Source organism: Ascaphus truei, chromosome 1 (assembly GCF_040206685.1).
Source record: "Ascaphus truei isolate aAscTru1 chromosome 1, aAscTru1.hap1, whole genome shotgun sequence".
NCBI lineage: Eukaryota > Metazoa > Chordata > Amphibia > Anura > Ascaphidae > Ascaphus > Ascaphus truei.
Genome location: NC_134483.1, coordinates 169172650 through 169185287, shown reverse-complemented (window position 1 = coordinate 169185287; position 12638 = coordinate 169172650). Strand labels below are relative to the sequence as shown.

Below are 12638 nucleotides of genomic sequence, written 5' to 3'. Positions count from 1 at the left end.
GCGTCGGGACCTGTGGTTCCCTGGGCATAGGGGGTGATGGTGCTGGCGCTGGAGAAGCTTACGGTAAGGGCAGTGCAGGTGTAGAATCCACCTGGAGTGTGTCCAGCCGGGTAAAAATGTCCTGAAGTCGGCTTGAAATAAATGCCAGCAGTTCGTTTTGCAGGGCGAGGCGTGTCTCATGAGCTCCGAGTAGTTCCCCTTGGAGAGATACGGCTCGCTCTACCTCAGCGTTGTCCATGTTTGGGTGATGTGATGGTGCTCATCTCAGATCAGGAGGCGGACCCGCAGGGCTGAGGTAGGGATACAAATAAACCAACCACAACCCAGGGACAGAGTACTGTAAGCGTAACCGTAGTCGGTATGGAATCAGGGGTCAGGGCTGGTGGCAGAATTGCAAAGTCCAGGGGACAGGCCTCTGCAGGTGGTATAGGTCCAAAGTCAAGGAGGCAAGCAGAGGTCAGGGCAGGTGGAAGGCAGCGAAGTCAGGGTCACGCGACCGAGGTCAGCAACAGGAATTCAAAACAAGCAAGAGGGTAGGGCGTAACTTTAAAGACCGGCAGAAGCTGCAAACACACAGAACTTTGCTCGGCGACTCCCTATGGTAATTGCAGACTTATAAAGCAGGCTGCCAGTACCGAAAATGGCCACAGAGAGGAGAAAGAGCAGGAGAGACAGAAAACCTGGACCGAAGTGAAAACCCGTCACGGATCGAGCAGAATCCTTACAATACATAAAGCTTGACCCCCTGCAGATGCACTTACCAGAATGCCCTCCTACTGTCTCTGTACGTTTTTACTACCTACCAATTAGATTGTAAGCTCTTCGTAACAGGGACTCCTCTTCCGAAATGTTACTTTTATGTCTGAAGCACTTATTCCCAAGATCTGTTATTTGTATTATTTGTTATTTATATGATTACCACGTGTTACTACTGTGAAGCGCTATGTAAATTAATGGCGCTATATAAATAAAGACATACATACATACAAAAGGAGAAGAAAACTGTTTGGGGCATGATTGCTGATTTAACACTACTAGTAGGCCATTATGGGCAAAAGTTTGCTTTGTCTTTCTTTTTTTCTTTTTAAATATATACAGTACCTATATCTGAGAGAGTTTGATCAATGGAAAGACCAATCATTATGTTCAAAGAAGCAGTATCACCTTTTCAGCCACTTTTAAAAGGGGCTAAGTTGGCTGCACGTATTATCTGAGCAGTTGGTAAGCATCCAAAGCACAACAATTAGCCACTTTCCGTAGTGCTATCTACTATCTCTCGCTCTTTACTCTTTAAAAGTAGCTCAGTAGCCAGTGTGTAGAAAGCAACACAGGGGTTACATTGATATTCTTGCAGAATTGTAAAGAACGTCCTCAAGCCCCCCCAACTGGTCAGGTTTTTAGAAAATATCTCAGCTTCAGCACAAATGACTCAATCAGAGGTTCATCTGTCGGAATATTGAGCTTAATATTCCTGTGTGAAACTTTTTAGTTTTTCAATTGATTTATTTTTTTAAACATGATTGGAACTGGGGGGAATCCAGTGTTGAAGTGTGCTATATTCAGAGCCACCCATGTATCCGAGACAAACACAGGTGATGTAACTGGACTTAACATCTCCGCCTGGGCAAACATTATCATTTCCAAATCTGGTGAGATTGGCAAGCCAATACGAAGCTGCAATGTCATGTTCTTTCCACAATGAGGAGCACCTGCACAGGTCATTATTCTGCGAACCATAGGGTGCTCAGTGCAAAATGTAGCCGGACCCTTCCAGTTCCAATCATGTAAGGATTGCTGTTTTAATACATTTAAAATTCTAACTCTTCATTACAAACCCATGTACCATTTTATTTACTTTTTTTTTTATTTGTAGAAGAAAGGGGAATCCACAAAGCATCTAATGTTTTTTATTTCTCAAAATTAAACCCACTATGCCTCAATAAAAGATATTTACTTTAACCTTCCCTTCTTACATAGGTTCCCATTCTATGGCCTGTGAGACCGCTTCTCTATGTTGGAGAAGAGATCAGCTCCATTAAAATAAACAGAACTAACATTTTCTCTGACATACATTATAGTGAAGCAGCTTCACAGCATATTGAATATAGCCATACTTTTTCCGAGCTGAATCATAAGAGCCAGTTCAATGAAGAACTAATGCACCTGCACATAGCTTGTACATTAATTATGGGAACACACTACTTCCTGACAATAATAGCAATAACATAAACACACCTACCTTGTATGCTGACATACTTTAGATAGTTTGTTAGGTACATACACGTCTGTTCTGGACCAAGCACACCCTGATAGATGCATATGGCCAGGAATTTTAACTCAATCCCATATATCAAGCAAGGGAACCTTCTTTCTTGCTGAAATGTTTATTTGGGGCAACGACATACTGTACAAATAAAAAGTGGGGAAAAGTACTGAGGGAACACTGGGACATGAGAGAAATGGAGGGGAGGGGGAGCGGGAGCTATGTGGGAAGTGGGCTAAATGAAGGATATAGTGATAGGTACAATTTAGTAACTTTACCAGGATAGGAGAGATGACTGCTCAAGATGGCTGCTAGTACTAAAAGACAGCATGCTGGTCTGGGCTGATGGGAAATTAACTGGGACAATACCACCTGGCAAGGGAGGGGGAACAGTCCATCCTGGTAAAAGGCAGGGGGGTTGCCAAGGCAACTGGCTGAAGCCAACAAACCCACAAGGTGTAGCAACATTGTTGCAACTGCTAGGATGAGGAGTGCTGGCAGCCTGAAGACAGAAAGAAAACCCAATCCTGTTCCAGGACAATGTCTGGCAGGCAATTGTATTGACAAGACAATCTGATAAACAGAACCAAATATATATGGACATGTAAATGAAAGCAGCGTTATCTCTTGGGGAGATTTTTATTTGTTTTGTATGTAACGGATTTTCTGGCCTGGCCTGACCCACCCAATCTCACATTGGCCCCTGTGGTCTAATCAGCCCCCATTACATGGTCGTGTCTGGTGGTGCACCTGTTGGCAACAGGACTCCTGAGTCTCCCGCATGATGTTGTGTGGGGATTGCCAACCCAGACAGGCAGCTGAGGTAGTGTGCGTGAGTCCTACCTATATCCAGTGCAGCGCCGCCACCTCATCAGGATCTCTGCGTCCGCAGGAAGATGGTTCTGATGAGGAACTCCTTCTTGGTGCCTCCTCCTGTGCAATAACTTCACACCCACACAGCAAGGATTTTTTGAACTTGAGCATCTTTATTGTAGTTGCGGTATGGGCTAGCTGCCCCTCGCAGTGATGAACTCAGCCGCACATCTCGGCGCGTGATCCCTTCAAAGGTATACCCTCCCAATGGAGTGGGATCCCCTCTCCCCTCAGGGAGATCACCCCTGTGCCAGGTCCCTGGACACAGTATGGCGTTAACAACTTGATGCTGATTTATCAGTATAGGGCCACTAGTTACAGCATTAGTGCCCTCTTTCCCCAGGTCTCAACGCAGACTTGCTCCTTACTCCAACACACTAACTTTGAGCAGTGCTGTGCCTTATATCTCTCAGGAGGCAGACACATCTCTGATGTCATTAACGGTGGACTCAGAGTATGTAGCCACTCCCATCCACACATAGGGCACCTCACCAGGGTGTGAGGGCAAACCTCCATGATTACTGCTGGCATTCCCATAACTTACCAGGCCTTACTGCCAGCAGAAGAGGAAACTGCAGTCCATTTTACAGCATGGCTACATGTATTACGTGGAAAACAACGGGTCTTTGAAGCTAAACCACGTTAATTTCTGCTTCCCGAGCTAATTGCCTGTAAAGGGGCTGCCGGTACCACAGAAAATGCGGCTTCCTATTGGCCCGCATCACAAATATGAGATATGGGCATCAACATGGCATTTAAGAATCTCAGGGAGCAGGGGAGACCCCCTGTTGTAGCTAGAGGTTTTTTTTTTTTTTTTTTTTTTTTTTTAGGTATAGGTCCTTTAAAAGACAACTCACATACTTGTAGCTATGCCAGACTTTATTTACAAAAATGAATAACTCAAGGCACTTATTAATGACACTAGCGGTTTGTGACACAAGGTACAGTATTATGTAGAAGAAGCTAGACAATAATGTAATTCATATTTTACCACCACTTAACAGATTGTCTCTGTTCAGGACAAGGCTGTGGGACTGGAATGGTATGGCTAGGGCAGGTCAGTCTAGAGGTCCACTGGCAGGGTGTAGAAAGAAATGAGCACAGTGTGTGTCTGATAAGTGCTGGTATCCAGCCAGAGCGACTGTAACATTCAATTCTCTATTCCATAAGCACCATAACAGAATGCACTGGAAATAATAAAAAGAAATTGAACTTAACTCTTTGACCTTGGATTTCTCACTAATTAAGCCAGTGCTTCCTGTGGTTTCTCAAAAGTAATTTCCTTTGAAATGAATGTGTAACTTGCCATGCATGGAGGAGTAAAAAATGTGACTATATACAGTTAAACACAGCTTGGGTTCTGCATAATGAGGACTGGTAAACCCAGCCTACTCATATCTGAAGGAAATGTGTGCCTTTTGGCAAAACTCCTTCAGTATCACTGTCAAGCAGTGTGATTTCAGTAATCAGCAAAAAGCCTTCAAGTAATTGTAAACTCCAAATTAATTTAATTTCAATCCCATGTAATGCAATTACATATAGTTACTGATTAGTAGTTAAATAAATATGTTTTTGAGCCCTCAAATTTATATTTTAAAATTATATTTGTTTGGAAATATATGGTCCACTTTTGCTCGAGTTTATAATGGTAGGCGCTCTATAGCTTTTTTCATTTCAACCCCTTTGTTTAACGTATTAATTACAGAGATGATGTTTCCTATGGATTGTATTTCTTTTGAGATAAATTTTCACATTGAGTAGAAACATGAGAAGAAAGCAGCTAACACTTATAAGAAACAACATCTGGTGAGCCAAATAATTAAATATCATTAGAACTTTGAAGAAAGGTGTTAATGTCTAAAGTTACTAAAGGTGATACCTAGACCTGAAGAAGAGCGGGACGACCGAGATGCAGTTTAGAAAATGTCAAACCATCAGATTTACTAAAGAAGTGTAAATACATACAAATGCCCATAGCTATTCTGTTTCATTTATTGTCAAGTCATTTCAAGCCATTATCACTTGCCCAAGTTCCACCACCACCACCAAACCACCCCATCTGTATGAAGTGGAATGGTATTTTTTACACCTACCAAAAAAAAACAAAAGCAGTTTCTGTTTGACGTAACGTGTAGTCCCACTTGGGTGAAAAGTTGACCCATATGGCACGTATGGACTTATGTGTAATTATTGATGACTTGTGTTCTCTTAAATTATGGACAAGTATAATTATTCATTTTTTTAAGTTTATTCTCACTGGAGTAAACAAAATATTTAATTTGCTGCCAAACTGCTTCAAACTTCGAAAAGCCGCCTCACACGGAGCTATTAAGAGATGGTTTGTCTACTAATATGTTTAGTGATTTATACACTTAATCATAAAGTGTAACCTCTCATCATGTATTGAGGGAAGTTTTCCCTCCTTTTCACTTGTTTTCGTATTTGCTAAAAGAGTGATGTATGGATTTTTATTGTAAATCCAACTAAAGAAAACCACTGATGTAGTTCTTGGTATATGTTATTACCATTAATTGCTATCTCCATTAGCTGCACCTTCTCTATTGTATAGTAAAGACGCCTCTCGTTTGAAATGGGTAAACAACTTATTCTCCAAGTAGTAAATGATGACTTTTGCTGTGAATGTAAAGATGAAATATGTTTATCGTATATTCTAGGTAAAGTGTTACCTTTAAATCCACAAAACCCCCAAAGTATTAAGATCAGTGCTTTGCACAGCTAAACATACAGTATCATAGTACAAATCTCCCAAAGACAATTTTCACCAAAATGTATTCAAGACCATTAAAAATTCCAGCAGTCGGCAGTTATACAGTGAAGTGTATTTCTTAGTTAGTGAAAATGATATCTTATTAAAAGTTTGTAATGCTTTCTGCCCAGAGCTTTGTACCTTCCAGTTGCATACTGTCCATGCTTAACATACCCATTCTAATATGTTATTTGTGGTCTTCCTTGCTTGCAGATTTTTATAAACAATGAATGGCATAATTCTATTAGTGGAAAGAGATTTTCTGTCTACAATCCAGCAACAGAAGAAAAAATATGTGAAGTCGAAGAAGGAGATAAGGTAAGGTTGGGATAGCATGTTTTTGTATTTAGTTGAAATCAGCACAGGGATATACCTCAAGGCAATATTTACCATATCATGCACATAACATGTGTACATCATCATCATAAGTATTGTCCCAAAATGAGGCTTATACATTAAACTATGATATTTCCTATTTCAAACCACTTGGAAACAGAATTAAATTAAACACAATGCGACAGCGTCTAATTATGTATGCGATAATAGCTCAATGAATACAGCGAGGTGCAATTCTAGGCAAAAATAGCAATTTTTACACTGATATGCTATCAGCGCAGATTGTTGAATAGTCCCCACTGCCTTATTAACAGCATTGCATGACCTCAGAGCCGGCAATGTTGCTCCCCCCACCCCTACAACATCCTACAAATAAAGCACACACACAAAGGTCTGGAGGTACAATGACCATGGCTTTTAATCATATATAGAAAAAGGGGTGGTGCTAACCCTACCAAAGTGCTCAAACCACAGGTAAGGCCAATGACACTTAAATCATGGCCCACAAGGTAAGGCCAATGACGTTCAAATCATGGCCCATTAGCTGAGACCGTCCAAAGTCCCAGCCGTTCAGCTGACCACACGTCAGCCGTGAGATGGGCTCCAGGTACTCAAAGCACAATTAGCCCCATCCACTCACCATCCATGCCACCACCAGGCATTACCGTAACTGAGTCCCATCTGGCAAGGGTACCCTGCATTTAACCCCCAAACAGCCGCAGTGACAGAGGTAATATAACCCCAACAGACATCTCAAATATAAATATATTCAATACAAGTATGATGCAACAAAACAGAATTTAACCAAAAAGGGGGGGAGGAGGGAGGGCGGAAAAAAACAGTGAGGGCACGGTATGATCCCCCTGTAACTCACTGCCTGCCTTTAACTACTCTAGCTGGCTCCTCCCCCTCTCCGGTGTGTCACTGATGATCAAGATGGGAGGGAGGGGGCAGGAGGAAAGGTGGGGATGGTATGGGGTTGGGTCTTGCCACACTTTGCCGAAGGCTCCATGCTTTCTATCTAGTATGGCTGCTTATGTCTTTTACAGCATGATTTCAGATTTCGACAAAAACTAGGTTCTTATCTGGAAACCATAAGAGACAAATAACCAAATGAAACCTTAATTACTTACAGAGGTGTAATAATACTGTATTGTAAGTGAAGCATTGGTATTAAAAATAATAATTACCCCTTAGCTTTTCATAAGAAAAGCCATATCAGGTAATTAAGTTCCTCATTTTCAATATGCAAAACATTTTAGGTGCAGCATTGATGTGTGTTTTACAACCAGAAATGAAGAGGGAGCTTTTGGTTTTGTAATAAATCCCAGACAAAGCCCTACTCCTCCAACACTCTTTGCAATAAACTGAAAATGGAAAGTTGCATTGTATGATCAGTACATGATGTGTTTTTTTTAGAACCCTTCATTTTTTGGGGGTTATTATTGAAAGGAGTCTAAATGACTGATGAAAAAAAATAAACGAAGATTGCAGTTCAATCCAAAAAATGAGTATTTGATCCCTCAAAAAATACAAGAATTGCTGCGAAATATCATTGCTTAGCGCTGCTATTATGCATTTCAGCTATTTCCAAGTTTTAATTTAATTGTGCAATTGTATTGTAATATTGTAAAAATGGTCAAGTGCTACATAGCTGATTGGGACTACAAAATATTAACAAAATATTCATACATACAGTACATATACAGTTAGGTCCGGAAATAATTGGACAAAGACACAATTGTCATAATTTTGGCTCTGTACGCCACCACAATGGATTTGAAATGAAACAACCGAGATGCAATAGAAGTGCAGACTTTCAGCTTTAATTCAAGGGGTTGAACAAAAATATTGTATGAAACATTTAGGAATTGCAACAATTTTCATACAAAGTCCCCTTATTTCAGGGGCTCAAATGTAATTGGACAAATGAACACAATCATAAATAAAATGTTCATTTTTAATACTTTGTCAAGAATCCTTTGCAGGAAATGACTGCTTGAAATTTGGAATGCATGGACATCACCAAACGGTGGGTTTACGCCTTTGTGATGCTTTGCCAGGTCTTTACTGCAGCTGTCTTCAGTTGTTGTTTGTTCGTGGGTCTTTCTGCCTTACGTTTTGTCTTCAGCAAGTGAAATGCATGCTCGATCGGGTTGAGATCAGGTGATTGACTCGGCCATAGCAGAATATTCGACTTTTTTGCCTTAAAAACTCCTGGGTTGCTTTCGCAGTATGTTTTGGGGCATTGTCCATCTGTAAAGTGAAGTGCTGTCCAATCAACTTTGCTGAATTTGGCTGAATCTGAGCAGACAATAATCCATATACACTTCAGAATTCATCCGGCTGCTTCTGTCTTCTGTCACATCATCAATAAACACTAGTGACCCAGTGCCATTGTAAGCCATGCATGCCCCTGCCATCACACTGCCTCCACTGTGTTTTACAGATGATGTGGTATGCTTCGGATCATGAGCCGTTCCAAGCCTTCTCCATACTTTTTTCTTCCCATCATTCTGGTACAGGTTGATCTTAGTTTCATCTGTCCAAAGAATGCTGTTCCAGAACTGGGCTGGCTTTTTTAGATATTGTTTCGCAAAGTCTAATCTGGCCTTTCTATTCTTGAGGCTTATGAATGGTTTGCACCTTGTGGTGAACCCTCGGTATTTGCTCTTGTGAAGTCTTCTCTTTGTGGTAGACTTGGATAATGATATGCCTACCTCCTGGAGAGCGTTCTTCACTTGGCTGGATGTTGTGAAGGGGTTTTACTTTACCATGGAAAGGATCCTACGATCATCCACCACTGTTGTCTACCGTGGACGTCTAGGCCTTTTTGTGCTGCAGGTCACCAGTGCGTTCTTTTTTTCTCAGAATGTACCAAACGGTTGATTTGGCCACTCCTAATGTTCCTGCTATCTCTCTGATGATTTTTATTTATTTTTTGCAGCCTAAGGATGCCCTGTTTCACTTGCATTGAGAGCTCCTTTGACCGCATGTTGTGGGTTCACAGCAACAGCTTCCAAATGCGAATGCCACACCTGGAATCAACTCCAGACCTTTTACCTGCTTAATTGATGATGAAATAAAGAAGGAATAGCCCACACCTGTCCATGAAACAGCTTTTGAGTCAATTGTCCAATTACTTTTGGTCCCTACATATTAAAGAGATGTAATTCCTAAACCCTTCCTCCAATTTGGATGTGAATACCCTCAAATTAAAGCTGATAGACTGCACTTTATTCATTATTTAACTGTAACCTGAATTTATTTTGGTACACAGCCGAAATAACAAAACTTGTATCAGTGTCCAATTATTTCCGGACATAACTGTAAATTCAAACATATGCCTTTGTGGTAGAGCTAGTTGGACGGAGGGTTTGAAAGTGATTTCAGGTTCAGAGTCTCCAAAACTTCTACAATAATACCTTTATGTCATCAATCATAGAAGAGAATGATAAATATGTTTCCTTTAATGCTTGCACCTGTGCCTTTTGTAAGGTTGGGGGGGGGGGGGATGGGAGGAATGTAAAAATAATGGAGGCATGTTGCTCCCTGTCTGGTCTCTGTGTTTTAAACTACAGATTTTCCTAAATATAAAACTCTATTCAGATCATGTCTGCTGACGTATAAGAATGGATAAACTAGAGGTTTCCAGGATAGAATCAGAGATCGGAGCAAAAAAGCGAGAGCAAAGAGGCAGGAACAGAGAACCAGCTGTGCACCTTAACTTGAGGAACATGAAATCAAATGTTATCTCCAGAATCAAAGAGTAATGAAAATAGAACCGGTTAGTCTTGTTAAAGGAAACCTCTATGATAAAAAGAAAGGAAGATATTACGAGAGAGCTTTCAATTGGGTGTAGCACTGTTTCACCCCCTCCCACCCCCCCTCTGAGAGATCTTGCCTAAGCTACAGGTCTATGTGGTGCTTTGTACCTGTTTGGCTCCAGGAGAGATGAGCTTCCGCAATGTTATGGGAAACATAGTGATCCTCAGGTTCTTCTCATAGGTGTCAGCGCCTCAGTCACAATACGCTCCAGCAGAGCTGGAGGCAGTCCCTACCATGACAGTCTTTTCTCCTATACCTCTGCCCAATAGACTGTGACTTAAGCAGAAGTATATAAAAAGGGATCTTTATTCAGGCAGCCACTGCAGATGTCATTACAGCGTATGCCTTGTATTGGAGAATGGGTCCCAGACCCCTGGTTGGTGTGGGCCTTCTGGCAATATTGAGTCCTTGTGTTCTGCACAGATCTTGGCTGCATCTCACTACCCCAGGAGGGGAAGGGATGGACTCAAACAATTTGGACACTTCCTCTCTAAGGCACGTTCTATAGTGCCGGGTGCGTGCTCCGCCATGCGCACGCGTGGATTTTTAGTTGGCTGACGTTAGTCAGCCTTTCTATAGAAGGGCCGCGCGCGCACGGCAGGGAGAGGGGAGCCGACAGAACCCGGCGAAGATGAGGAAAATCATATTTTCGCATCACTGCCTGCGCTCAAATGTATGTATGTGTGTGCATGCGTGTATGCGTGTGTGTGCGTGCGTGCGTGCGTGCGTGCGTGCGTGCGTGTGTGTGTGTGTGTGTGTGTGTGTGTGTGTGTGTCAATGATTGCAGAACAAAAAAATATATTTATTAAACTTTTTTTTTCTTTAAAAAATCTTATTTAGGGCTTACTTTTACTCACACAACCCATGCACACACATATACTCACACATGCACACACATATACTCACACATGCACACACATATACACACATATATATTACCTACAGCTCCCGGCTCTATAGACAGGAAAAGCATGCGGCACGTGCAAGCGCGTTCGCATAGGAATGCGTGGCCGCATGGCCGCATGCAGTATATAGCAGACCTATGGCTTATTAGGGGAGGGCACAGGGTCTGCACCATGAATGGTTGTATATAGACTCCTATTCACATCCAAACCCGTCACTAAGGGAGGCCGCACGAGGAGGGGTAAACCCACAGGATAGCCTGTCACTGTCTGTAGCTATCAGAACTTACAAGACAGGAAGGCAGAAAGATAGTTTGGACCAGCCATGGCTATATGGGTAACAGGCTTGGCTCCACAAATCAGAGTGACAGACTAGCATGTTAATTGCAAATGTTTAGGCTTGTCTCAGACTATTTAAGACCAACTACTGTATGCTGTAAAGGGATGGTCCTTTCAGGGGCTCAAGACTCTAAGGACATGACAGAGAAGAGATGTTAATTCTATTTAAGGAGCTTGAAGTGACTGTTTTTGTAAAACAAGCATGAACAATGTAGAAGATTGTAATTGCCCCTCAAGTTAACTCAGCTCTGCTGTACTGGACTTAATTATATTGTCTGCCTTGTTCATGTGCTTAAAAATATCCCCACTGAAAAAAAAAAAAATTTTCACAGCTGTATATACACTATATACGCTAATAGAAATACATAAAATGTAGGTATAGATTCCTTCAACTCAGATATTCCACATATTAATATTAGTGGCATTACTATACAGTAAGGGGCACCCAGGCAACATCGCGACGTCACGTGACGTCAATGCAATTTGTCATCATGTGACGTCACACCATCATGACGATGCAGTGTCACATGACGCCACAACGTAGATGAAGGAGGGCTGCTCTGTTACAGAGACACCGCTCTCTCCCCCAGTTTAATTACTGTGGGGAAGAGTGCGGGGGCCTCTGTAACCACTCGGGGGTGGGGAGGGTGGATCATCGAGTCTGGAGAGAGGGTCCCGGATGGTAGTTTTGTCACTGATTAAATTCCTTATTTGTAAAAAAAAAAAAATCATACCATCAGTTGTATTTTTATCCACAGTAATTACATTTTTTTAACTTTTCACTGGATATTGTAAAGTTTATTTGCTTATTTGTATTGCCTTTAATTTTTAATGAGTAACATAGGAGTCCAATAATTAAACCAGAATCAAGCATGCAGATACAGATCCAGCGGCCATTATGTTTGGATATCATGGCGCCGTTTTCATGTGCGCTGCTGTACTCCACGCGGCATTAACGCCGCCAATCTTCCCAGGCGCATGTGTTTATCGCGGTTGCTTTGTTTGAATTGCATGGATTGTGTGCAATTAAATGCAATGAAATGAATGAATTGTAATGTGTACAGTACTGTGCTACTGTTCAATTTCAGGTGTTTAAAAGCCACAACACTAAAATGCCATTTTATGCACTCGTCTGCACTTGTGTCTTAAGGCGATACGGTTGGAAGACATCCCGCGCCATGACATGGGTATTCCGAGGTATACACCGCGTGATTTGTTAAAATAATGGCCGCTACATCTGTATGTCAAATCCATTCAATCAACATTTAATGTACAAATTACATTTTTATTTTTAAAAGATAGTATTATTTTTCCCATAAATAAACGTATG

General features: G+C 41.6%; 1 protein-coding gene across 2 annotated transcripts in view; it reads left to right on the top strand.

The window, feature by feature from the left end:
• Nucleotides 1-12638, top strand: part of ALDH1A1 (aldehyde dehydrogenase 1 family member A1) — a 115433-nt gene that overhangs the window by 71846 nt on the left and 30949 nt on the right. For both annotated transcript variants that reach the window (XM_075598143.1, XM_075598154.1), the window contains one exon: nt 6117-6221. In XM_075598143.1, the coding sequence (XP_075454258.1) occupies nt 6117-6221 (105 nt within the window). The remainder of the gene's footprint in view (nt 1-6116; nt 6222-12638) is intronic.